This window comes from Catharus ustulatus, chromosome Z (assembly GCF_009819885.2).
Source record: "Catharus ustulatus isolate bCatUst1 chromosome Z, bCatUst1.pri.v2, whole genome shotgun sequence".
Lineage (NCBI taxonomy): Eukaryota > Metazoa > Chordata > Aves > Passeriformes > Turdidae > Catharus > Catharus ustulatus.
The window spans coordinates 17,694,981-17,722,074 of NC_046262.2; the positions used below are offsets into that span (position 1 = coordinate 17,694,981).

Here is a 27,094-nt window from a genome sequence, read left to right on the forward strand (position 1 = left end):
TATTGTCTCTCCTGCCATTATCTTCCAGGAAAGGTCTGAGCAAAAGGTCAGAGTAGTTTGAGTAGGTATTGGTTCATTTGTTATCTTTCATGTAGTATGCTGCAATCAACAGTCTGCTCTCCACTGAAGGTGAAATACTTCACCTTAATTTGTTCCTTTACTGTAAATTTGGCAACCAAACTCAAAAGATAAGAATACTTTCTGGTGGGAACATTTCTGAGAATAATTTTTAATGCTTTCTATGTGCATTAATTTTTGAAAGATCTGTATCTGGTAAATCACAAACTACTTCCTCATTGGCAATCTACAGAAGAAACACATTAGAAAAGTGACCTGGATCTTAATTCAGATTACCAGCTCCTATGACTGCCTCTGTTCAGGTAAGAACTGTATTCTATGCTTACCTTTGAACAGGCAATTGGATTGGCATTTCTTTCCTGGAAAAGCCTTTCTTAGGTTGCAGGCCCCCAGAAAAAAACATTAATTCCTAGAAGAAGATGAGGGAAAAGGGATAAATGATAGGAAAAATTCACCTAGTGCCTGTCTTCTGTCACAGAAATATATTGTGTAGATGGTGGTAATGCGTGTGGTAACAAGTGACTGTACCTGAAATTCTACATTAAGGATTTTAATTTGAAAGACAGTGTTATCTTCGATCACAAATTGTTCATTATTCAACTTTGTTCATGTGGCCTTAATAAAGCACTGCTGAATAGGAAAACCAGAAATCTGATTGCTTCCTTTCTGGGAATGGAAGTGTCTAGCCTAAGGCATGGGGGAATTTCTCTCCCTTTCTGTCTGGCTGTAATACTGGAAACATTTGAAATTTGTTCAAGCCTCTATGGGAAGCCAGTACAGACTGCTCTATCTTTCTCTCCAGCACAGAACAGCAGCTGGCAAACAAATAAATGCCACCACAGCTTTCATGGTTGCCTCCTGGACCCTGGACGTGCAGGATAATGCAAGAGACGAGAGAAATTCACCTCCTATCTCAAATTCAGTAGTAGCAATGAAGACCTTCTTCTATTAATGAAAAACTGGAGTTGTATCACATGACCAGCCTCTTTTGAGGCATCCCAACTAAAGGTATGGTTTCCATACCCACTGAAAAGGGCTAATGTGGCAAAGGAGTTACAAACATTTGACCTTACTAGGATTTCCTTGTTGTGCCATTTGGTCTTCCCTCTCTTCCACATGTTGTACCCATTCCCAAGCAGTTTGTTGAACTAAAGATAATTAATCTCTGCCAGATTGGTTACTTTAGGCTTTCATTTTGTGAAGACAAGCCTCATTGTTGTAATGGCCAGGGCTGTAGGAATTAGATTTCCCTTCTCTTTTGCGCAGTCTGCACCAAAACCATTTTCTTTGTACCAAGTGGTAGTGGTATAAAGTCTGCACTGAAGCGTTAATGTTTATAGGAAGTAACTTATGAACCATTTGTCTATTGTACAAGACTACACAGACAGGTACAAAGTGGCATAAGTCAGGACTTGCAGTAGCTGGAGTTTCAAGCAGAGAAGCTGAGGGGCTGTGTAGAGCAGGGAGAGCAGCTCAGCCAGTGACCTCGTGGAGCAAATACCAGTCTGCTGTACTGCAGGAGAGATTCTGGACTTTTCAGTGAGGCTGGCCTGAACAGGGCTGATCAGGTGCAAAGACAGAACATGCCAGAACTGATTTTTTTAATTAAAAGTGCATGCATCTGTCATGCAGTAATTTTCCCATCTAGCTTCAGGGTGGAGGTTGTCTGTGAGGCCCAAGCATGCCGGCTTTTTAGTCTTATGTTTTTCATCAAGAAGGTAGATGTTTATATCACTTGTTGAATTTGAGCTTTATACCCTGACATTTGGGTGAGATGTTTAAAAATAAAACATTCTTCTCTGTGTTGCAACAGAGCAGCTGCTGTTGTGCTCTGCTTTTTTGTTTCTGGGACTGTCTGTGACAGCCACCAGCCATCCTATTTACAGTCGTTAGCGCTAGGAAATTGGAAACTGCGGCTACTGGAACACGATTATCTTATTCTTCATGTCAAGTTTGTCCTTTACTGTAACACAGCAAAAGAAATGTTTGTACAGCTAGTAAGACATTTATCTAGAGGTAAACGGAAGTGCTGTGTCCTTGTTGAATGAGATACTGATGTAGAGCTAATTTTGGACCGGCTTACTAGAAGTGGTGATACAGAAGGGTGACAAAAGGGGACAACCTCCCCCAGCCCACAGCCCCTTTATAATCAGAAGTGGAGAAACCTCTAAAGCAATTGCAGCAAGATCTAGATAACAACCCTGGAAGCAAGCAGGGGCTGGTGTCTTTGTTAGCCTCTAGGAAAGGACAGTCTTGTGCAATGTTTAGTCAAAGGCTTACACCTTGTCAGGAACTTTTACAAGTTCTTGACTAAACAGCAGTCTAGTTAAATTTCCTCCAGTTCAGTGATCAAAGTGAAATAATGCCTGAAAACTCAGGACTCTGCAATCCTTGTTTTATGAAGATAACAGTACATAATGGCATTTTTGTCACTGAGGAGTATGAAGAATTAAATAAGACATAAATCTGTCAGTGAAATGAACAGTTTTGAACAGTGCATGCTAAAGGTCTATCTGTTCCACAGGAATTAGTGTTTCATTGTACATTTTACCTTGTTGAATTCACAAAACCCACAAATGTACAATTTGGAAAATGTGTGAAAAACAGAAACAAAAGACCTCAATTGCTAAAGTAGCCTTTGATTTTGAGTTTATTTTCTTAATCTTGAAAAGATTTTTTTTTTATGGCACACAGCATCAGAATCAGCACCTTTGCATTTACAAACTACAGAGAAGCCATGTCAATTTGTTTCTCTAGTTCCAACTTTTAAACATGCAGAAAACTTTACTCTTTATTCCTTTTTTCTATGAAAAGCTTAACAGCACATTGCTGCAACAAAATCATGTTATGAGGGTTCCATTCACAAAATTAATTTACTGCACATTAAATGTTTCATCTTAAATTAAAATTATAATGTAAATGCCTATATATATATATATATATATATATATATATATATATATATACACACACAGTGCAGCTTTTGTGATGTGCTATCTTGGTTTCTGTTATGCTCCAGTTCACAAGAGTATCAGTGGAAATTAATGAGATTTAATGTACAGTTATCTTTTAATAACCACTTAGACATATTTCAACTCATTTAGGCCAGTGTACTGAGTTAATTTTCAGTATCTGATTTGGTGAGTGATTTCTCAAGCTCCTCTACAGGATTAGATTTCTTCTGGTTTGGGATAGCAGGCAGGACATAGCTTGGTTTCAGATTCTCTCCTGATAGACCAGGCAAGAGAGAATAGAGGATATGACTCTGAGAATGTCCTGTTTTCAGAGGTCGGGAGATTGGAGCTGGTGGGAGAATAACTGCACCGGTTCGTAGGGATTTAAACTTCTTAGCATCCTGAGATGGTAGCTGAACTAGAGGAAATAGAAAAAAAAGAGAAGGTGCACAGAAAGTGAAAAGCATGGTGTTTTTACAAATGATTTCGCTTGAAAAATATGATCAAAATATTAATAAAAAATTGTATAGCCCTGGCAAGGCTTATCTTCATCTGAAGAAAACAACTCCCATGTTGTGATTTACTTTTGGTTTAGTGACCAGTAAGTCTTCAAAAGTTCAAAGATTTACTTTTGATAAGCAGAGAACCCATAGTTTGCCTGGAGGAGATTTGGTCTGTTTGGAAAAATTTTCACAATATATTTTTTCATCAGAAACCACAGGCTGACTATAACAGAAGTGTTCCAAAAATGCTCTATTGCTGAAGATAAATGCTGATCAAAATCTAAGGAAGAGGAAATGGAAAAATGTATGCTGTGTCTGGGTTTCTCTAGGCAATCATAAAGATAGATCCACACATGCTCTACTATTCACAGGCCACAAAACTAGCCCATTACCCTGCAGCACACCAAGATACACACCAAAAGACCTGAGAGGCACATCTGTTATGTATCTCTATTGTTGTCTTGCAAGAAACTGTGGATTTAGATCATCCTTAATTTCTACCTCACCAATGTAACACTGTTTGTGCTTTAAAGCTAATATTGTTCTGTATTTTCTCTGAATTGAAATCCTTAGTCTCCCTTATCCAGACAACTTTTTCCTGATTTTTTAAAAGGAGAATCAAAACCTTAATTGTAGACCTACTTTTCTGTGCTGTCAATTTATCGTGAATTGCATTACCTTCTTTTCATTTTATCTCCATTTTATTCACAAACTCTTTGTATGCAATCAATATGATTTTCTACAGTTTAAGCATATGAAGTGTTCTTTCTGGAGTTACACTATCTCTGTTTTGGCTACAGAATCTCATTGCAATTTTTTACATTAATTTTTTCTTTGTTGTGTTCTTATTGCATTTGTGATTTCCTTCCATCTGCATATTTGTGATTAATTATCTGAGAGGCTATTAACACTTTCCTCTGAAGTGTTCTAGATGGAAATTTTGTGCTTTATTTAATTTGCCCCATTGAAAACAAATGTTACCTTTCTACTGTCTGCAGTAGGCCCTCACTGCATATATTTGTCCATTCATATCTTTATCTATCTATTTTAACTATACACATGGTGCAAAAGAGGTTAAAGTTCTTGTCATAATCCCCTGTAGCATACACCTTATACTAATTTAATTATTGATTATTTATTTTTCAGGACCAGTACTTTTCTAAAGCTTACCAGGTAAGCTTGCGATTAAGCTTACCTTACGATTTAGGGCAAAGTGGGATCTTTTTAGAGAGGATTTAGAAACTTGGTAGATTATTTTATTTTTAAGCTAATTTCAATTACTATTCAAGTTATGATTACCTGAGCAGACAGTGTTTACCACAATGGTCTGGCCTCTAGCAGTGTACTGTAATTCATGGATCATATTTAAGATTCATTCATGTTCAGAAATTCAGGAAATCACTTTGCCTTTTCATGAAAAAACCCCAAACCATTAGCAATTTGCTCTAGTTGTTGTTGAATTTGTGTGAATCTGAGAGGGCTGTATACTACAAATGGGCCCATTTGCTTTCTGGCACATGGTAAAATGCTTTGAGTTCACTGAAATTTTGGTGTGCAAACCAAATATTGAGAGGCTCACTTGTGTCCCTCTTTGGAACATACTCATATGTTAATATATTCAAAGTTCATGTCTGTGTGAAAAATATCCATAAAGCTTTATGCACTTCATGTACACCATTAAAAGCCTTAAATGATGGATTTAAGTAGGCCAAAAGTGCTGCATCTTAACTACACCCCCATGACAGAGCATCCATCACAAACTCATGCTCATTCAAGGAACCCAAACATCAGTGCTTTCCACATTGTCCCACATGCTGTGCTCAGTTTAGGATATTCAATTCAGGATTTCAGGACTGGTACATGGATGGCTCTGAAACAATGCATAAAATGACTAGTATTAGTACATGTATTGAAACACATGAGCCTGGACCCAGAGCCAGGATCTGTGGGACGCAGAGCCCTTAAGGCCCCAGGAGCTACATTCAGCAAAAGCACCGTTAATAATTCACATGCAGAGGGCAGAGTTGACCACTGAAGACCCAGTGGTACAATAGGAGCTACTGGTTCAGGAATCCTTTTCTACTAAGCAGGCTCTGGAGTGACTGCTATTGCAAACTGCAGAGGCAAAAAATAAGGCTGTCAGAAAGGCATTGCTCAAGGATTATGGAGTCCAGCAGAAGAATGGGTATTAGACTCCCCTCCTTTGCAAGCAGTGGACCACAGTGGCCTTGTGCAGAGATGTGGCTTCTTCATGGAATGCTTTGCTGTTAACTTGGGAAAGAAGAAACTTTAAATCATGATGAATAATGGCAAAAACAACCACAGATCTCCAGAAAATATTGTTAAATGACCTGTAGAAATAAGAGTTAAAATTTGCTTTTAAAATTTGGTTGTTGTGGGGTTTTTCCAGCAAGTAACTATGTCACTTTTTTGTGCATCAGACATATGTTGCCTCCTCTGATGTCTCCAGAAACATCAGACCTTCTTAACTATATGAAGAAATGAGCAGCAGAGAGTTATCTAGAAGTCCCATATTTGTTTGAAAAATTATTCTGGCATTTTGTAAGGAGTGTGTTTTTCAGGGTTGTTGGAAGTGTTGCATGATGAGATAGAAAGAGTGTGGGGGATGACAAAGCAGCAGCATGCAGAATAGAAGATGCAGTCTGTGCTGAGGCTATTCAGGAAGATATGTGAAGGATCTCTGGCCCTGGGGATATCTGAAGGGTGAGAATTTATGGCTTAAAGTCACACAAGTACATACTCTTCCCAGCCTACTGTTTCATTCCTATTTTCCTCCTTCTAATGTGTATTTTAAAATGTTTTTACTGAGAAAATTTCTTCCTTCTTTTTTTTTATTGCCCTTCCTTTTTTGGGGGAGATACTTCTTCTTTCTGTTAGTCTCTGGGTAGTTTCAGTTCTCATTCTAGTTTTTGCTTATTTTATTGTTCCAGCTTCTTGGTATATTATTTTTTTCTTAGCATATTTTTAAAACACATATTGTGTATTAAAAATAGTAGAGAAACACAAATATTTATACTCAGTCTTCATTACTGGAGCACTTTGCCTCTATAAAGGCTATGTCCAACAGGGTAATATTTTAGGGCTAGATGGAGGATGAGTGAAATCTCATACTGGATGAGACTCTGGAACAGTTATTTAGAAAGCTTCAGGAGCAAATATGTCATTTGTGTTAACAAAAAATACAGTATATTTCGCAAATAATTTTGCTTTTCTCTTACTGGCTTGAACTAATGTTCAAGCGTAATGACACCTGGATAAATGTGCTGTGTTAGTTAATGAAACCATGGTTCTTAATTGTGACAATTATGTCTTATTTGTAAGGTAGTTTTTAGTATGAGATTAGAACTAAATTCTTGACCATTTGTATGAACTAAGGCAAGAACAACAATTATTATGAAAGAATTTTTGAAGGATCTTGCTTACAGCTATAATTTAGCTAGAAGACACAGAGAACATGAGTAGAAAGCTTAAAAAACAGAACACTTGGACCTGGGGTTTTAAAAGCAATTAAAAGCAATTAAATTATTTTCTTCCTTCTGAGCAGACAGAGAACACCACCTCAGTAATTCAAACACCTTTTATTCTTCCTGTCTGATGTAGAAAACAGCAGCAGTGCAGGATTCTGTCTATATCCCTACCCAATTTGATGGTCCCTGTAAGGCTCCCTCTGCCTCATTCCTAGTAATATTGTCATCACTGCAGAATTCCTTCTGACCTTCAGATTATACACAGCAGGAAATCTTAAATTTAGGTCTGCATGTTTTAGGACCTGGCTTATCCACAGAATGACAATCAGTAAACTGCAAATCCAGTATACAATGGAGATTTGCGTGTTGTGGAGCACAAGAATGTGGGGTTAGGACACTGCTGGGAGTAGGGCTGGTGTCTATGAAGAATACTTCAGTTGCTGGCTTGATCCAGCCTGGAACAACCACAGTCTTGACACTTTCTGGGACTCTGGGAGTGGGATGAAGCTCTCCTGTTCTTTAGGATCACTGCTTCCCCAAGCTGAATGAGACCAGCAATGTGCCCTTGCAGAAATACAGCCAACAATGTCCAGGGCTGCATCAGGAAGAGCACTGCCAGCAGATTGTGACAGGTGATTCTTCCCCTCTACTCAGCCTGGGTGAAACACATCTGAAGTTCTGAGCCCAGTTCTGAGGCTTGCAGTACAAGAGGGAGGGGGAAGCAAGTCCAATGGAGGGCAATGGAGATGATTAAAGGATTGGAGTGTCAGCCTTAATGGGGAGGCTGAAAGAGCTGGGACTGTTCAGCCTCAAGGAGAGAAGGCAGCCCAAAGGATCTTGTCAATATGCATATATGTTTGATTGTGGGGAATAATGGAGAAGGGGACAGACTCTTCTCAGTGGAGTCCTGCAGAGGGAAAAGAATCAATGGACACAAATAAGTAATAAGAAACTTTTTCCTCTCAGTGTAGTCAAACACTGCAAGAGAAGGCCCAGATAAACTGTGTAGTCTCAATAGCCATTCCTAGAGATATTTAAAACAAAACTAGGTGTGATTTCAGGCAATGTGCTGTAGGTGACTTCTCTGTGGAAAGAGGGGTGGACAGACAGTCTCCAATGGTGTCTTCCTACATCTGCCATTCTGTGATGCTATGAAAAAGCAAACATGAAACCTCTTTCAAGCCCTCAGACACCAGTAATTAGGGCATGCAATATGATACTGTAACTGACACTTGCCTGTACTTACTTTTGTGGGCACTGTGGTTGGGAATTGGAGCTAGGCTGTTTTGTACAGGAATAACATTTTTCATTTTGTGTTGGCCTATGGACATCCGCTGAAAACTTCTACCTGTGAAAGAAAAAGAAAATTATTATGGGAATAATTATAACTAGTGTGGTGCAGTGTGCATTTCTGGCTTCTAGAAAAGAACACTTACTTAGTATTTCTCAGAAATATGTAATAACAAGAAACCACCGGCTGAAAAAAAAGACGCTGTTGCTTAGTTCACTTTACACTCATAAAAAGGACTGATTGATTTAGTATAACCTCCACATACACCCTTATCACTTCCTCTCGGATAATATAGCAATAGATCTTAAAATGGGCACAGTTTATTAGGTCTCAGTAAGAATATTTAGACTATAAATCTGTAAAATTATTCAAATAGATTATTTGATTTCAGAATAGAAGATTTAGTTTGCAAAATGCTTCAGTCTTGTAAGTATTAAAACACAAAGTTCAACTGTTGGTTGGAAAAGAACATTGAAGGCTATTAGTAGTAAAGATGAGCTTTGAGAAGGGTTTTTTTTGCAGATGAAAGCATATCACAACTGATAGAAGGCCATACTGATCCTTATTAAACTATGTTTATGGCAGTATCATTTTCAGCAAGAAGAATATATGCTGGAAAAGGAAAGGTTAATTGGTTAATTCTGGTATGTCACTAGTTAAGATTAAAGTTAACTTAGGTTTAATACTATTGAAAAACAGTATGTTAGATGATGGATTTCATGACATAAAGGACATGTCTAATACTGAAAAAAGTAGAAACTCAAGCACCAAGTCAATGTTTTCACCAGATCTTTTTCCTGAGCTAATCTTACTCTGTGATGCTTGAGTCCCTCAAATTACTTTTCTTATCACCAAATCTGTGATGAGCTGTGTAATTAGTTGTCTTGGCAAGCAGCTGCTCATCCAACATGGCTTTGCAACATAGCTCACTGAAGAGCAGACATATGCTCTGTCAGCACACAGAGAAAAGGGGAGACATGGGGTGCATGTAGCAGGACATCCTAAGCAGGAGGAAGAGAGGGAGTCATATTAATTGCCTTTGTAGTTTTGCAGTTGCTGCTTGAAAATACCTATGTCTTGTTTGGCTTTGCAAGATAAAGCTGTAGAAAAATAGTTGTAGAGCAGTTTTCTACAGCTGCACTGAAGCAGCTGTCATGACTGCTGTAAATATGTTGCTGACTAAACCGATTCTGTGTGGAAGGAGTTACAGTGGTGTTTGTCAGACAATCCATCATGTCTGTGCAGCCTTCAGCTCAGCGTGGAGCAAGGTTCTGGTCCAAAAGCCACAACAGTAGATAGACATTGGATGCTGGATCCTGTGGTTAAGCTGATGTGTTTGAGCTACAGCATGAAGAATATCTTATGGGTGAGCTCTGCCTAATAGTAACAGACTTCAGTTTGCTTTTCCCGTGTTTTACTCGTTATCATCTCTAGTGTCTAGTTGGTAAATTTCTTCTATAGACTCTGCATCTACTTTGCACAAAGAACTAAATATATCAATTCCAATATAGAAGAGAATCGTTTGTTGCTCTCATTAGAACAATTCAATTTGTATTGGTTTCTGTGATGCTTATGCTGAGAACTAACGGCTTATTGTGTATGTACCATTATGGCTTTGATGATGGGAGGCTGTTGTTGCTATCAAGAGATATGTTCATTTCATAAATGGGGTATCTGTCAGAAAACAACACTACAAAACTTATCAGGTTTGCAAGAATGATATGACTACTTGGAAAAAAAATCCTTGTTAAAAGTTTTGGCATCAAATGGAAATATTCTACTTTTCCTTTCTATCTGTTATAACATCTGGAAAAATAATTTTTCTCTCTTTGAGACATCATCTTTGCTGTCCCCAAGAGCGCATTTATGATTGCAGTTATTTTTGAATAAATGAAAGGAAGCAATTTCATTCTTACAAAATGCAGGACTGCATTTGGATTTTTTTACAGCTTGTTTTTAAAATTTTTTCTTTGCGTTTAGGAAAGTGAACCACATAGTGCTGCACTTTGTGTAAAAGTTGGTAATGTTATGATGAATGTTTCAGAGTAAATTGGTTCTTAAATTTGAGAAAAATCAGCTGATCAGCTTTGCTCTGCTTTCCTAGCCAAAAAATTCTTCCTGTTGAACTACACCATACTGCTTATACTATTACAAACTTAATAATGACCCATTTTTCACGTTACCTATTCAAGCAAATAGAAAGTACTGGTCTTCTGCAATAAAACCTGTAATAAAGTATCAACTTACATCTGGAAATTCAGTAACCCAAAAGAGGAGTGGTTGATAGGCATGTCAGAGCTGTCTTAATACTTGAGACAGGCTTCTTGTTACCAGTATCACCTGTAATTTCTCTATTTCTACTATTATTCCCTGTAGAATGCAGATGACAAAATTATACAAAAAGCGATGATTGCAAAGCTTGTAAATACAAAATTTTTCAGATTTTTGATGGTAGCTCAATACTGCGGCTGGCAAACACTCTTGAAATTTTTAAAGTTTTTAGTATAGGCTGTCTTTGCTTTTTTCAGTGGAGGGCAGTAATTCCAGAGAAACCAATGATGCCATTGGTAGTAGTAAGGTAATTACCTTCCTCAATGCTACGCACAGCAACCTCCCCCCTTTGTGTGTTACTGCTCAGCTGGTAAATTGACTCATCTTTCAATCCCAGGAGCAGAGAAAATAGAACAAAAAACCTTCAAAGGCTTTGTGCCAGCTGCCTTTGTAGCAAGTGAGCACAAAAATTAGCTTTGACTTTGACAATAGACATTGTCATGCAAGACAATCAACACTGAGTGTCAACAGAGAAAATAATTTTCAATTTGAGTTTCCTTAGATTATTGATACCCAGAATCCTGGTGTAGGTATTCAGTGATTAGGAAATTACATCTAGTCCCCCCCCAGGCATGAAATGAGAAATGAAGTATTAACATTTCAGTGTTTTAAAAAACCAGATGTTTTTTCACCCTCAGCTAAGTCTCCTGCAGAAAGAAAGAAAAATCGATTTGAAAAAAAGACTCCCCAAAACCAAACCAAACCAAACCAAACCAAAAACCTAAACAAAAACTAACAAAAGATACTTTTCCTTAGAGAGAGGGCTGCCTGCACAGCATTGTTGGCTGTAATCCTGGGCTGGAACTAGACTTTGCTTCTGATCCCTGTAAGTCCTGCAGGCACAGCAGACTGGAGACCTGGAAGCCCCGGAGCTCATACAGTAAATGCAGTTCTAACTCACAGAAGGTCAGGTGGCTTCAATTACAGGGGCCAACAGATTTAAACCACGCACATAGGCATGAAGAGGAAAAAGCAGATCTTTTTATCACAAAGAAATGTGAGACAATATCTGTGTTGTGCAGTGCATTCCTGCCACAGTGCACTTCTCTTCCTCCTTAGAGGATTTTAATTCACATGTTTCAGAGGAAGGTTCTTTTTGCCAGCTACAGGAATAATTTTATTGCTGGAAAATGTTTCTAAAGGGAGTTAATACAAAGAAAACTGGGCTTAAAGAAGACTCAGGTTTTTTATTTTCTGAGAGAGACAGTAAACTGCCAGAAATAAGACGACTTACTTTCCCTTTGGGCATGCAAAGACGGCTCCCATTATAACATCTAGGTTTTTGTCATAGGATGTTTGCAGAAAGAGTTTTTCTATAAAACCACCTATCCTTCTGTCCAGAGCAGATGAGGATTTAACCATTTTCTTAGGACTGTAGTTAGGACTGTACTACAATATTAAGAAAAATCTGTAATCATATTTTAAACAACATGGTAGTTACTTCCACATCAAGTGTATTAACAGTCTATCAAATTCCAACAAGAAACTCTTCCTAGAAATAGTTGTCCTTCAGTTTGGTTTATCCAGTGTGAGCTCATTCCTTCTACTGCTGTCAAGGTCAGTGATCTCAAATATCTTAGCCTCACTGTACTGTATTATAGGGAGTTTGTAAAGTAGCCCTGCAGGTATTCTTGTGTTCCACATATGAGCTGAACCTTGCAGAATTTAGTGTAGAAGGAGTTGTGCAGAAGCAATCATTGCTGGGCGTATGGAGTCTGGGGCTCCTATGGTGAGTGAGTAGCTGAAGAGCGGATAGTAAAAAAGTAGTGACACCTATGGAGCAATTCTATTAAGCCTTCAGGAATGTGGCCTGATGTTCAGGAAGCAGCACTTTTAAAATAGTTCCTTTTTACACCAAAAAGCTATTTCCAGCCTTTATTTGCGCAATATATGTATAATGGCCTGTCATTCTGAAATTGCTGACTCTGCTCTAGTTGTCAGATGTGCAAAGATTTGCTTTTTTATAGTTTACTTCACTTATATTTCAGTACAGTTTACACTATCATGCAGCTAACTGGGGGCTCTTCTTAGGGTTTCTCACTCTTCTTTCCACTGAAGGGTAATGGCCCATGTCTCTTGGGTAAGTGTAGATTGACTTACTGTAAAAGTTTTACTCCTTTTAATAGTATACTGGAAAGTTTAGGGTTTGCTTTTGCTTGCTTCATTTTCAGTTAGGTATTGCAGTGGTTGGAAGGCATGCTAGATGTGTTTAATTTTGGCATGGGACTAATCCCAAAGGAGATGAATTTGGAGACACTGATATGTTAAAGTAAACTCCAGAATGCAGGCCAGCCAGGCAGATTCATTTAAACATGGACATGAGTCAAACAAAATACTAGATCTCAAATCCAGCCAGACTCTGTTCACCTTAGAATTCTAACACTCTGCTTCATTACTGCTGTATTACAATTTCCAGACCACAGCATAAAAGCATTTGTCCTGTCTGTGTAAATTTAGCAACCTGTATTCAGCTTTGGAGAAACCATAAGAACAGCACATCAGACCAAAGAGCTGGGACTCAGGGTGGCATTCACGGTGGGAAGGAATGCCACGGCAGCCTGGAGTCAGAATATACCTGTAGGGGTAAAGTGGCATGGCATAAAGCTGTCCAGTGTGTCCCTGGATCTGCCTGGATCCAGAAGCAGCTCTCAGCACAGTTACAGATTCGAGGGCAAGTCTGTTCCCTTGCACATCCACATCCAGGACTAACTGTGAACACAAGGCAGCAGGTGTGGTAATGGGTGTTAATGTGCAATTCACAAAGCACAAATATGACCTGGAGGCACTAATTGCTCAGGTGTCTTACTTGCTTCCTGGATACCTGCATTTTTGCTTGCTCATCAAATCTACTTAAATCTCCTATTTCCCACATCTTAGCACCTTGCTTCGTCTTTCAACTGATGTCCCACTCACATGCTGTCTGTGATGGCCACATAAAGAAACCAAAATAATTTTTAAAAAATTGAAATGTTATTGGTCCCTACTTTTTTCCTGATTCAGCTTGCCACATTGGTAGGTATTATAAGATTTAGGATATAGAGAAGGAAAAAATTACCTGATGGAGAACTGGAAAGTGAGGGAAGGCAGGGCGGGCACAAAAGCACGTGGTGAGATCTATCAGAGTTAAAGCCATTCATCAATTTGTCTGAAGAAGTCCTAGTACAGACTTTGTAAGACAGTCTTTGGTTAGAGTCTGTGTTCCAGGAATCATCCAGCAAAGCCTGGTAGCTGCCTGTGTTGTCCAGCAAGCTGTGTTCACTCCTACTCTTTTGAGATTTGTGTGGATAGCTACTGGAGCTGGAGGAGAAGCTTGACATCTTGCTCTGGGCAGCAGTTAGGAAGGAATTGCCTGCAGTGATTGAGGGGAAGCTCTGGGTGGTGATGGGTGGGAATCCCTGCCATGCTGATTGCTTCTTTTCTGCTATAAGGTACTTAGTGTCTGTGCTCTTTCTTTTAAAGTCAGGAGTGGTCTTACACTCTTCTGAAATGTCTTTGCAATTTTTATTCATAATGCAATCAAAACGGGTGATGATGGTATCAACTTCTGAGGTGTCTTCTCCAGGATATTGATCCCTGCTTCTCTCCTGACTGGTTTTTGGATCATCTTTCTTCTTTTTGCAAGAGAAGATCTGGTTCAGCATACTGAATCGTCCTTCTTTCTTTATAAGTCTGCTTTTCTGGGAGGGAAACTGATGAACTGACTCAGATCTACTGGAAATACAAAACAAAAGGTGATGTCAATATTACCAAACAATGAGAAAATACCAACTGTGTTACTCAATGAAAGAAGCAATATTCTGTCCAGATAAATTTGCATAGACGGTTCAAGAAAATTAGGATCCCAAATTGATAATTAACAAAACCTGAAAATGCTACTGTGCTACTTCACTCCTTCACTCTTTCTTATTGGTGAACTGCCATACAATCATCTTAATGTAACTTAGCACAGCTATCTGGGAAATAACAAACAAATTTTTCTGGCTTCAGCATCTACCAGATGTGAAGATCTAATGATAACGAGACGAATGTGCTGTGATCTTTCAAATCAGGTCGTCCTTGTATTATGTCAGATTTGGAAAAAGATATTTCCAGTCATTGCAAACATTGTAAAAAAAGGCACTAGTTTACCATTCCTATAATTCCTTTCCCCTTCCTGCTTTCCTATTTCCCATTTGCCCTTTCCCTTCTAGCCCCTTCCCTTGCCTTGCTTGTGCTAAAGAGGTCTGGCACAGTTTCAGATTGGTCAAGATAATTACCTACACTGGTATTGTTGCCTTTTCCAAACTACAAATAAAACCCAAGATAATTTTAATATGGGAGGTAATATAAAAGTGGATCTCCATTGAAGGCCCTCAGTTATGAGAAGGCAGTTATGAAAAGGTGTCCACAAAAGTCCACCCCCCATAAAGGTGAGTACATGTTTATAGGTTTTAGGAAATTACCATAATTGATAAAAGAGCATCAGTTAGGAGGACAAGTCATGATGGGATTCTCCCCCAGGTCTAGGTCTCCTTCTCTGGAGTTCCTCCCCTGGTACCAGCTGTACTTTGTCCATGAGAATGTATCTGGAAGAGTTGTTCTCAATCTTGGTTCCCAGGAAGAACCAGGATAGGATAGGACCCTTGTACCCCCCGGGGCTTGGAGCTATGGAATTTGTTTTGTCTGTCTTCCTAGAAAAACGCCATGGAAAATTACTGGGAAAACTGGCCACTACTACCATAGGCTGCAGAGATACAAATGTATGTGCAAAGAATACAGAGAGCATATAAAAGAGAAAAAAGCAAAACCAAAAATGGTATATAGTATTGCTGTAGTGGTTTTGAGATGAAATTTTGGCTCATCTCTGACCTTCTCTAATAGTTTCTGGAATGCAGGACAAATGGGAGAGGTAATATTACCTGTGTTTCACATTTGGAACATAGGACATAATACTAACTTCTGACTGGAAAGGAGGGGAAAGAACAAAGAAATTGGGATATAAATACAAGTGCATCCTTGAAGTAGAAGAACAGAAACTAATTACATAACAGCTGCTAAATAGGAAGAATACAAAGAAAGGAAGATTGCCACCAGTAAGTCTTTTGTTATACTTTTTTAAAGACAAGAACTCAGAAAAAAAATCAAGGTAGAGACCTAAAGAAGGCCAGGATAATACTACCAAACCCTTATTCTGAGGATGAAAACTTGAGATTTATTTTATTGTCTGTCACAACTGCTCTTGTGTTCAGTCTATCTGTCTGACTGGTTACATGAGCACACAGATAGTACACAGAGATTTCAAAGAAGTGGAAATTATATACATCTGAGGGCTGAAATTATTCTGTTCTAAGAGTTTTCCACATGGAGGTGTTTGAGTAAGAGCTATATGTGCATCTTCAGAAACCTCTGCTGCTTGGTAGACTAATACTGCAACTTCAGTGAAGAGTCTTCAGAAGAGAACTGATTGTTGCAACGTTGGTGAAACATAAAATGAGTATTGCTTGTGAATCAAGGAAACACCACCAAGGGCTCAAATGCTTCAGTAGCATTCAAAAAGCAATAAATTTGTTTTCTAGTCAGTGGCAACATGTGAACAAGGTGTGAACTTTTCTTTTACCTGCTCTCCTGAGATAGCAGCTTGATGCATGCTGTGTGCCCACAGTATATTGCATATGTCAGAGGAGTGTTTTCATTGATGTCTCGGGGGTTGCTGTCTATCCCCAGTTCTAGCAGTGTCTGCACACAGTCAGCTTTCCCTGCTGCTGCAGCCCAGTGCAACGGAGTCCTACAGGAATGGGGGAGTATCATTAAAATGGATGAACAGATTTACAATTGAAACCATTTATGACACAGTGAGGTGTGCACAGGTTATGCTACTTGCCCAGACTCATAACATACAATTTAAGAAATTCTCCAGCCAACTTATTCCACACCATTGTAGCTGCATTTATTTAGCTGCAGATAAAGTAGATATGGGGCTGCAGAATGCCTTTACATTATATAATAGCATCTCTTCCACAGCTGGAATTGTGAGTAGAAGTGGCTGAAGTTTTCGGAGCAGAATTTGAAAAAATCTTTCTAGTGTCCATTGCACAGAGAAAAACTCATCTTTACACCAACAACAGTTAGCAACAGTTGGCACAGGGCTCTCCATGAAGGTAGGTAAAAGAAGCCTCTCCCTGATGAATGACAAGGACTGAACACACCTACCAGACAGAAACTTTGCCAGTTTCTGAGTTCTATGATAGGCACAGAACAGAGCACATGTAATTGTTCTGAATCTCTGCAGGAGAATCAAACTGATTTTGTGCTTGGCAGAAAATTTGCATCTTGTATTTGGAAACTTTTGTCTAGTTTCCAAATTGTAGTATTTTGCACACAGAAAGCACAGCGAACACTGCAAGAGAAGTGTTTAAGAATAAAAAAATAAAATTGACATTTTTCTTTCTATTCCTTTTTCAGTCACACTGATTTCAGATTGGGTACAATCACAACACAATAGAAACACAATATAATGAAAATCTTATATATGTGTTTGTAGTGAAAAGATTATCTTTTCCCTCTCCAAGTATAACATATTCTGTGGAAATATCTGAGCACGTGAAATAGGTGGCTGTGTCTTAATGAACTTTGAAGTGTAGGCAATCTCCTCCGTTTGCTCTTCTTTCCATAGAAACACAGCCTTCTCAACTACACTTTAATGATGTTTAGAAACTGCTCCAGAACCCCATTCATTATATTTCTGTTCCATTTTATTGCACTTTTCCATGAAGAATGATATTATTTTAAGCACCTGAAGGCCTAAGCCAAGAAAACCTTGGCTTTTGCTTCACTGAGCAGAATAACTGATGCGAACAGCCAGCTGGTTCTCTTTGCATTACATAAATTTATGAGCAAAGTTCCAAGGAAGGTAGGTGTGAGGTGAAAAAGAGGAAAGATGGCTCTTCTGTGCTTAAGAAATGAAAGTTTAATCACGAAGAAATCACAGGTCTTTTCAGAACGGAAGATGAAGGTCCTCTGGTCCTATAGAAGTATAGTATTTTTCATCTTAAATACTACTAGAGAACACTGCCATTTCTTAAATACAAATAACAGCAGGATCCTGGCTTCAAGTTGCAGGAACTTGTTCTATTGTTTTGAAAAGAATGCTCATTTTGATTGAAAGAAACTTAGGTGAGTGGTGACAAAGTCATTACACAAATCTTTTTCTAGCACAAACAGAAAGCTAAATATCATTCCTTCTAGTTAGTTATCATACTAAGTATGATACATGTGAGCTGGACTAGTTTGCAGCGTTTCTGAGCAAGCACAGTTCTCTGTGGAGTGCAGGGCATTACTAGGCCATGGCCTGTGAAACAGGAAACATGATTATACAGTAAACAGAGCTGATGTCAGGTTATTAGAAAGGAAGCAGGAATTTCAGAGTTTCCATGGTTACCTGTCATCCACATCAAGGGCCTGCAGGTTGCACTTTGGGACTTTAGCCAGCTCACTGATGATATCGCTGTAGCCTGCAGCAGCAGCAATGTGCATGCATGTTTTGCCATCCTCATCATCATAATTTATTATGGATGGTCCCTGCCAGTGGTCCAGAATGATGGAACACAGAATCCTGTTGCCACTCTGGAAGGAAGTTCGGAGAAGGAAAGTGTTTTACAATGGAGCTCACACCAGGCTTCTAGCTTCTCTGCTAGAGAATGCTAAATACAGCAATGGTATTCTTCTGTGTGTATACCAGAATCTCCAGATGGAAACCAAAACCTTCCAGTCTCTAGATGGGAATTGTGCTTATTTATGAATTTTCCAAAACACTCTGAACTGTGGAAAAATAATAAATAATGAACCACTTCAAATATCTCCAGAAAAGTTATAGAGTGTAAATTATTTAATAGAAATTACTTGTGTTTTTTGCTGTTTTGCTAAACCAGAATCCAGAAACACAAGGTTATATTTTCCAATAGAAATTTAGGGCTGAAAAGAATCTCGGAAAACCAACTCATATCTGTAAGTCTGTCTCAGTACACTTAGAAAAGCCATGTCAAATATTTGTTCAAGTGCTTCTTGAAAACTTTCTTAGCTAGTTTGCTTCAGTGTCTGGTGTCTTATAGAAAGTTGACATTGTTCTCTAACCCACAAATGAAATGGAACATTTCATATCCCACCTTAGTGGAAATAGAGCAAAAAGAATTCATAACTCTTTTATAGCAACAGAAATACAAGGTTGAAAAGGTCTTTCTGTATCATCAAATTCAATCCCTGTAATCACTTGAAGCTATGTTGCATCATCTCTCCCACAAACTTACTTTGTCCATTAAGCAATTAGGGCTTTTTTGCCCCCATTAATCTCAAAGGAACACAGTTCAAGAACTTCTTTGCTATAATAATTTGTATCTCTAATTCTATTCATACTCAGGGCTGATTATATCCTTTTGTTTCTGTTCCAGCATTATTACTTAGATTAAATACTTCTTTCCTCTTACTGGTACTTGTTCTTCAGATGTATTTATAGACAATCATCACAACCCTTTTGAATTGTTCTCTTACTGCTCTGACCAATCATGGTCTTTTCAGGTTTTTTTTTAAAAGATGCTTTCTGTTTCTCTCATTAACCTAGTAACCCTTTTTGTGTTTTAGTTGTGTTTCCTTGAAGAGGGATGATTAAAATTGTGCTAGTTATACAAAGATGTTTTTGCCAGATCTTACACAGTGACACTACTCTTCCTTATTTGTGTTACAAATACCTCTTTTGGTATGTCATAGAACAGCGTTTGCCTCATTCACAGCTGTGTCTGATTAGAAGCTCCTAGTCATTTTGGAAAGACCCTTTACACCTCAGTACTTCTCTTCCTTAGCTGTTTCCAAGCATAGAGTTTCTCATTTTGGGGAAGACCTTCTGTTACTAGCACCTAAGTGCATGACTTATACAATTTTTCCTATTCAATTTTGTCCCATTTGTATTACTCAAGATTTAAACGTGATCCATATCCCTGTATGATATCCTCATTCCTTCCTGTTGGTGTCTTTCAGTTTTTTATTATTGTTAGATTTTATCAGAAAGCGCCTGTATTATGTGCCAAATTATTATGAAAATATTAAACAAGAGTAATATAAAGTCTTATCCCTGAAAGTAATTTCCTTCCAGCCTCTATTCAACATTTAATCATACTCTTGTGTTCTGGATTTTAAGACACAGTTTCTTTTGCTTGTCTGTACTTTTGTATATTATTTTGTAAGACAGCTATTTATTCTAAATTTATCTTTTAAAGATGGATAGACATCCATTATCGCAAGACTCTTCTATACACTTTTCTTCTCTGCTCTTGGGATTCAGCTTGCTGCCACATTTTGCACCATTGAGAGGATACATTCCCGGTCCTTGGATCACTCTGATCTCACAACTCCTTAATTCATCAAAACACGTACCCCTGAAATCAGGAATTTTGTTTTACATGTACTTTGTTTACTCAGATATTTAATTTAGAGTCTGATCTTGATGATGTAACCTAAGCTTATTTTATATGACTGGCATTTTGTACCTTCCTAATTAACCGCGTTTAAATTGTTATTAAGTTATAGTTGTCTGAATATCTAATAAAGAATTTTGATCCTGATGTTCAGGAATACTGAGGTCCTACGAATAATTGTTGTTTTTATTGTCCAGTCCCTATGCCAGATACCAATATCCTACATACTAGTGTAATTCCCAGTTACATATTTTCATCATTAGCATCAGTGAAATCTCTAGTCACGTTCAGAGCTAACTAAATTTAGAAGTCTATTACATACTTCTACTATGTAATAATAATATCTATCTGTTACCATCCTTCTCTAAGTCAGTTTTGATACAAAAAATAATTAGCATTAGCACCTTATTAGTTCTGCATTCATGTTCTAATGACTCTACTATTCATCCAGTTTTACACTGACTTGCTAAGTCCAAATTTCATACAGTTTCAGTCCCTCCATGTTCTTGCACAGCTCTTAACATTCACATACGAAATATCCCACTGTTCTTACTGGCATTTCATACTTTTACAGTATATTTGGTCTCCCACCAATCTTCTGTTTTCTAGACTAAACAAACTATTTCAACCGCCCGTGCAGGTCAAGTTTTCCAACCCACTTATCATATTGATGCTTGCTTGTGGCCTGTTTCAGTTTGTCTACAGTTTTTTTCAACCGTGGCACTCCAAACAACGTAATTATCCAGCAGAGGCTTCTCTCTTGACATTGAAAATTACTTCCTGTAGCCCACATGTACTATACTTCTGTTAATATGGTTAATCCCAGAATGATGTTTGTTTGATTTATATCAGCACCACAACTTGAACTTCTACTCAATTTAGTAATCTGCTGATTTATCATTCCTAATTTTGCACAAAAAACTTTAATTTTTCACAATTCTGTGTACAGTGTAATTTTATTAATTTCAGTTAAATAAAAACACTCTTATGATACAATCCTGGTTGGACTGTCTATGAGATAGTCACCCTCAAAGATTATTTGAACTATCTTAAATGTGACTGATAGAGAATATATTATATGTGATAGAAGTCATTGGTGGATTTGGATAGCATCCCTCCTTATTCTTCCCCTGTGGAACATCTTGGACTGAATTCTGTGTCTATTATAGCAGGTTGTGCTTATAAAAATTGTGCTATTAATGCCGGTTAATGTGATAAAACTTGCATGTACTGCTCAAATCAGAAAGATACAAAGAATTAAACTTTCAATGATAACTGTATTTGCCACATGCTTAGCAAGGCTTCTGTGCCATGTGATGAACTTTATCTTGTCACTTTTCCAGAATTTTTATGTTTTATTACGTGGGATTAAACGTGGGATTACGTGGGATAATGCCTTCTTATCTGAGGAAGCAATGATTGCTTTGAAGATGGCTACAAAAATTCCGCCTCATTTTAACAACTCAATCAAATTGTTACTTCAATTTTCTAAGTCATCAAAGAATATTTCCTAATATTTGAACCTTCTGCTGAATGAGATTTCTGGGCAAATGCTCAGTTGCTTTCCAGTTCTCTTTTCTTAGGAATGCTTTCTTTAAATTCATCTCGGCTCTTTTAAATTGCACTCAAAATTCTCTTAAAGTGCTTACAATGCCCTTATTCTTAGATTGATAGCTTTGAGTTGTGGTCACCAAAAATGTAGTATTCCTGTGGTAAATTTACCACAGTACTATTGTTAGACCAGGATGTTCTCTGGTAAATTTACCATAGGAAAATTATGTGTTTTTGTAACCTTACTGTATGCATCACTAAATTTAATCTTCCCTTTTTGTATTCAAATTCTTTTCAGCAGAGATCCAAACATTCTCAGAGATTATCAGTAATTTTTGCTATGGGTTTCTAAATAGTTTTGCAGGGCTTCTCCCCTCACCCACCCTCTAGCCCAGGTTTTGTTGCACTTTCGTCCCGTCTCACACTTTAATCTGTTTCTACCCATTATTGATTCTCCTCAGTGAAATTTTCTTCCTTAGGTCCCTCATCTCAATGAAACATACTTTGTTTCCTAACGTGACTTTAGTGTGCCAAAGCAGGACATTTACAAAGAAGAAATGTCCTAAAGCCTGGATCCATGAGCTCCTGTAGGAAAATCTCTTTGTACTTTATGCAAATTTCTGTCTGAGATTTGTGTCATCTCCAGACAGTGGCAAGCAGCCAATTCACTAACAGGGTATTTAACTCTGACACTTGATTACATCTCTGGTTTCTATAAGTTAGTTAATAAAAGTCAGACTTCTGAGACTTGCGTCTTTCAGTGCTTTCCAAATAAGAAAACAACTATTCAGAAAGTATCTATTGAATCAAGTACCATGAGGAGAATCCTGAACCTCTGGGACACTTTTCTAGTTTTGGCACTTCTTTCTGCTATGTGTGCTTAATTTATCCTTATTGTTGCTACAGCCACGGCTCTTATACTTCAGCTCTTTCTATATCCAACTGATAAGCAGAACAGTAATTTTACTTAAAAAGTTTCTTGTCCCTTACATAATATTCTACCATAACATTGCATTTTATTCTGCCAGATCTTCAGCCATAAACACTGAGATGTTTCATTTTGTTGACTGCACTATATAGAGGGTTATTTTTTTCCCCTCTTCAGAACCAGATAATGGGATGCCAAAGAGGAGGGGAGGGGTAGAGGAGCAAGCTATGGACCACTTACCTGTTCTCACAAAAACCTGGATAAAATATTTTTCTTCCAAGTAATTGCCTCTGGAGGTTGCATGGTTGGGTTGTATTAGTTCTATATTTCCTGCCTGTATGAGCATGCTGTTTAAGCCTTCCTATCTTTATTTAACCATCTTTGCCAGGTGGAAATTCCCCACTAGAAGCTCTTGATGTTTCTTCTTATCATTAGCATTGCATTTTAGATCTATCTGCCTGTGCTTTCCTCCTCTTTTTTATTCTCTGATCTTTTGATTCCACAACTTTGAACCCAAAGCTTTGGTTTCTGGAACAACAAACAAATAGCATCACCATTGCACTACTCTGGGAGGTAACTCACTTTTATAAAAAAGCAAAACTAATTATGTTTACATAAGTACTTCCAGCTTCCTCCTGGAAACCATCTGTGTGCATCATTGGGGGCTGTTTGAGTTTTATTTTAGAGAATCCAAGCCTTTTTGTCTTCCCTCTTATTCTTCACAAACAGACACACATAGCATACTTTAGTCTGAAATCAACTGTAACACCAGCAGGACCACTGGAAAATAAACCAGCCAAATGAAACAAAAATATTTTTATCCTTTGCTGAAATAAAGAAACATGAGCCATTTGAAGTAATTTTTGAGCAACCTGTAGCAAAATTCAAATAAATAACTTGTCTGTGGACTTTTTCCTTTTTATCTTCAGTTGAAACTATTATATTGGTAAACACATCTTTCCATTCAAAGTAATTTTTTAACCTTTTTCTTTATTCTGAAATTTGGTATTTACCAAAAGCAGAAGCCATTCCATATTATTTTCCACATGGATCTCTTGACTGGATCTTGAAAAGCCTTGATCTCTAACTCCAGGCTATTCTGGCAGAAGCTGTATGTTTAGTCACAGTTATACTGGCAAAACTCAATTATTCTTCCAATACATTTTTTCCCCTCGTGATTAATTTCACTGAAGTGCCATTTTCCTCATAGTCACATACAGAGCACTGTAGCAGTGAATCACACCACTACTTTAACAGTAATACAATTTAGAATTTCATCCTAGAATCACAGCAAGATAAATGTTGCATCAGCTGTGAGGATAAGTCAAGTTGCAATCAGATATTAAGGCAGTATCAGAAAAACATATGTCTGTCTTGTTGTAGGTGCCGTGTCTGCTGTTTTAGGGACAGAGAATGCCAGACTCAAAAACAGAGGCATGATGTTGCTTCTAGTCCGCAGCAAACAGTGCAGTGAGAAATGTCCTTTTTTAGGCAGTTTGGCTTGCTGAAGAGTTTTGCACACATCGGTGCGTTCTCCCATGTATCAAGGACTTCCAGCACCTCCCCCTAAGGACTGCAAACACACTCACTCTACCTTGGCTGCTGTAATTTCCTGGCTGCTAGATGGCTGAAACTGGCAGTGGAGAAGTGAGCAAATTTCAGAGCCACCTGTAGTTTTTCTACCCTGAGAAGACATGGAAAACTGATCTCTGTGATGAGGAAAGAATACAAGTCGTAATCTTCATCTTTCCTCCTACCAGGGAACTGCCAGAGATTCCCTGAATGCAGCCCAGGCACTTGACAAACCAATACAAACTAACAACTCCACTGACACTGTAGTTACACTGGTGAGACTCAGTGAGCCCAGAGAGAAGCTCATTTGTCTTCTAACCCTGGTGCTGAAGCTTTACACACCCACTGAGAAGCACAGCTGCAGAGTCAGAGTGACCCAGCTTGGTTTGACTTTGTGGTAGTCTTGGAAAGAGAATATGTTGTTGTACAGGAAGGTTTGTCCTATGATCCTCAGAGCATTGCTCCCTCTGGTACAGCTAGAGGACATAATAGTTTTAAAATATTTATTCTTTTAGTAGCCTTAAAGTGTGTTGGAGGCATGATTCTGGCCATCATATGTCCCTGCCTCTCTTACTCTACTCTTACAAAACACTGCATTAAACACTCTCTGAGATTTATTTTCACTTGGAGTCTAAGTGCATATGATTTATTGTGTAAATGACTATGACTAAAATCACTTGGCAACTTTCCCCTGCTTGCTATTGCATTGTTGTAAGAACTGATTTCTCTGAATGGGCTGTTTACATGCTTTGGAAAAGAGGTAATTTTTAAAATCTGCAGAAGAATAAGGATTTATTCTCTCAGAGAAATGGAAGCATTTGTCTTCAAGTGCCGTTTGTCAGGCATAGGAGACCAGGACATGTATAGATATGCAAGAAGTGTGTTGCATATACATTACTCATATTCTGGCATCCACTGTGTAGTTACATATAGGCTGTGTGCTGGGAAGGGGTCTGGCAATTATCCCGTACTTACCTACAGGCTTTGCCCAAGAGAAATTCCTGCTAAGTTCAGTGGGACTTCTGCAATTGATTACCTCAGACATTTGATTGGCATGAACAATTACATTGTCTATGGCATGTTCATACTTGAAGGACTACTTCTTAACATTCTATTATTTCAGTAAAAGTTTTTCTGATGATCAGGCTGTACTGGTGAGTCAACACTGCAAGTTTGTAGGTGATACAAATCTGGGAGGTGCTGTTGACACTCTCCAGGGCAGGGAGGCCCTGCAGAGACCTCGACAGATCAGAGGGGTGGGCAATCATCAACCGTATGAAGCTCAGCAAGGGCTGGTGCCGGATTCTGCGCCTGGGATGGGGCAGCCCTGGATGCACAGACAGACTGGGCAATGAGAGGCTGGAGCACAGTGCCATGGAAAGGGCCCTGGGGTTCTGGTCCATGGCACCAGCAGTGCCCTGGCAGCCAGGAGGGCCAAGCGTGTCCTGGGGGCATCAGGGACAGCATCACCAGCTGGGCAAGGGAGGGGATTGTCCTGTTCTGCTCTGAGCTGGGGCAGCCTCACCTTGAGTGCTGGAGGCAGTTTGGGTGCCGCAGTGTAATGAAGTTACAAAACTAATGGAGAGCAACCAAAGGAGGGTAGAGAAGATGTTGCAGGGCCTTGAGGGGAAGCCCTAAGAGAGCAGCTGAGGTCACTTGGTCTGTTCAGCCTGGAGGAGACTGAGGGGTGACCTCACTGCAGTTACACCTTCCTTGGCAGGGGAAGAGGAGGGGCAGGCACTGATCTCTGTGTGACCAGTGATAGTACACAAGGGGAAAGCCTGAAGTTCTGTTGGAAGGTAAAGGCTGGATATCAGGAAAATGTTCTTCTCCCAGATTGTTTTTGGGCACTGAAACAGCTCCCCAGTAGTCACAGCACCAAGCCAGACAAAGTTCAAGAAGTGTTTGGAATGCCCTCAGGCACACAGCGTGACCTGTGCAGGGCCATAAGTTGGACTCAATGATCCTTTTGAGTCTCTTCAAACTGAGCAAATTCTGTGATTCTATGATATCTTAAAGTGCAGAAATATGTTGCAGCTATATAAAAATTTAAATAGCAGTCAGGAACATCCTTCAGCACTGGAATTTTGTTGTCCGTACCAAGTAATTCTTAAAATCTTCCCTGATATGGTGTAAGTCAGGGTCAATTAATACTTTCCCTACCAGTTCCTGCAGGTGATATGGGTGACAGATCATTCTCAGTAGGTGGTGTGTATATGACCATCCTGTTTGGGAGGATAAGAGAGTATAGCAGCAGGGACACAGATTGTCCCATGATAGTTCGCCACAGTGCCAGACCCAGGACTCAAGCACATTTAATTCTCTGTTGCACAGTGAATTGACAGAGTCACAAATATTTAGGGCACTTTATGGAAAAACCTTCTGTTGGTATGAAACCAAGTTTATTTCTTACTCAAAACTATTTGCAAACTGCATTCCAACTTGTTTTGCAACTTGACAGCTTACTCTGTAGATCCTGTGGCTACGCAATGTTCCAGGCTCCACAACCAAGAGTTGCACCATTTCTGGAATGACAATATTTACACAAGAAAGTGATTTTTGAAGTGTATACTTTAAAAGTGAAAATGGAATATCTTTTTTACTTGTTTGTTAACAGTCAAAATTGTCTTTAAAGCTTAGTGACATAAAAAAGGAAATCACTACTCTTCCTTTCAAGCCATCTTTAGAAAACTGCATGAAACAAGGAGCATTGAAGGACAATTTTGCAGGGAAAGAAATCTGCCTGAAACCAACTAGACAGTGAACCATGCTCAGCAAATGCATATTTTCTGGCCAGTCCAACAACAGACATATCTTCAGTAGAGAAACACTGGGTATTAAAATGTTTTTGGAAATCCCTCTGAATTCTTCCACTGCATGTAGCCCACATGAGAAAATGGGGTGCTGGGCAGAGAGAAAGAGAGAAGCTATCCCTTGGGAGAAATGACTGACTTC

The 27,094-nt window shown here is 38.7% G+C and overlaps 1 protein-coding gene across 13 annotated transcripts in view; it reads right to left on the reverse strand.

Annotated features, from left to right (window-relative positions):
* Window positions 1-2,706: 2,706 nt before the first annotated feature.
* Window positions 2,707-27,094, reverse strand: part of ANKRD55 (ankyrin repeat domain 55) — a 48,192-nt gene continuing 23,804 nt past the window's right edge. For 9 of the 13 annotated variants that reach the window (XM_033085292.1, XM_033085296.1, XM_033085290.1 and 6 more), the window contains 5 exons: window positions 18,063-18,247; window positions 16,242-16,409; window positions 13,701-14,356; window positions 8,270-8,371; window positions 2,707-3,450 (listed from right to left, as the gene is read on the reverse strand). In XM_033085292.1, coding sequence (XP_032941183.1) covers window positions 3,197-3,450; window positions 8,270-8,371; window positions 13,701-14,356; window positions 16,242-16,409; window positions 18,063-18,247 — 1,365 coding nt within the window. In that variant the 3' untranslated portion in view covers window positions 2,707-3,196. The other 4 variants (XM_033085293.1, XM_033085304.1, XM_033085295.1 and 1 more) reach the window with 4 other exon arrangements.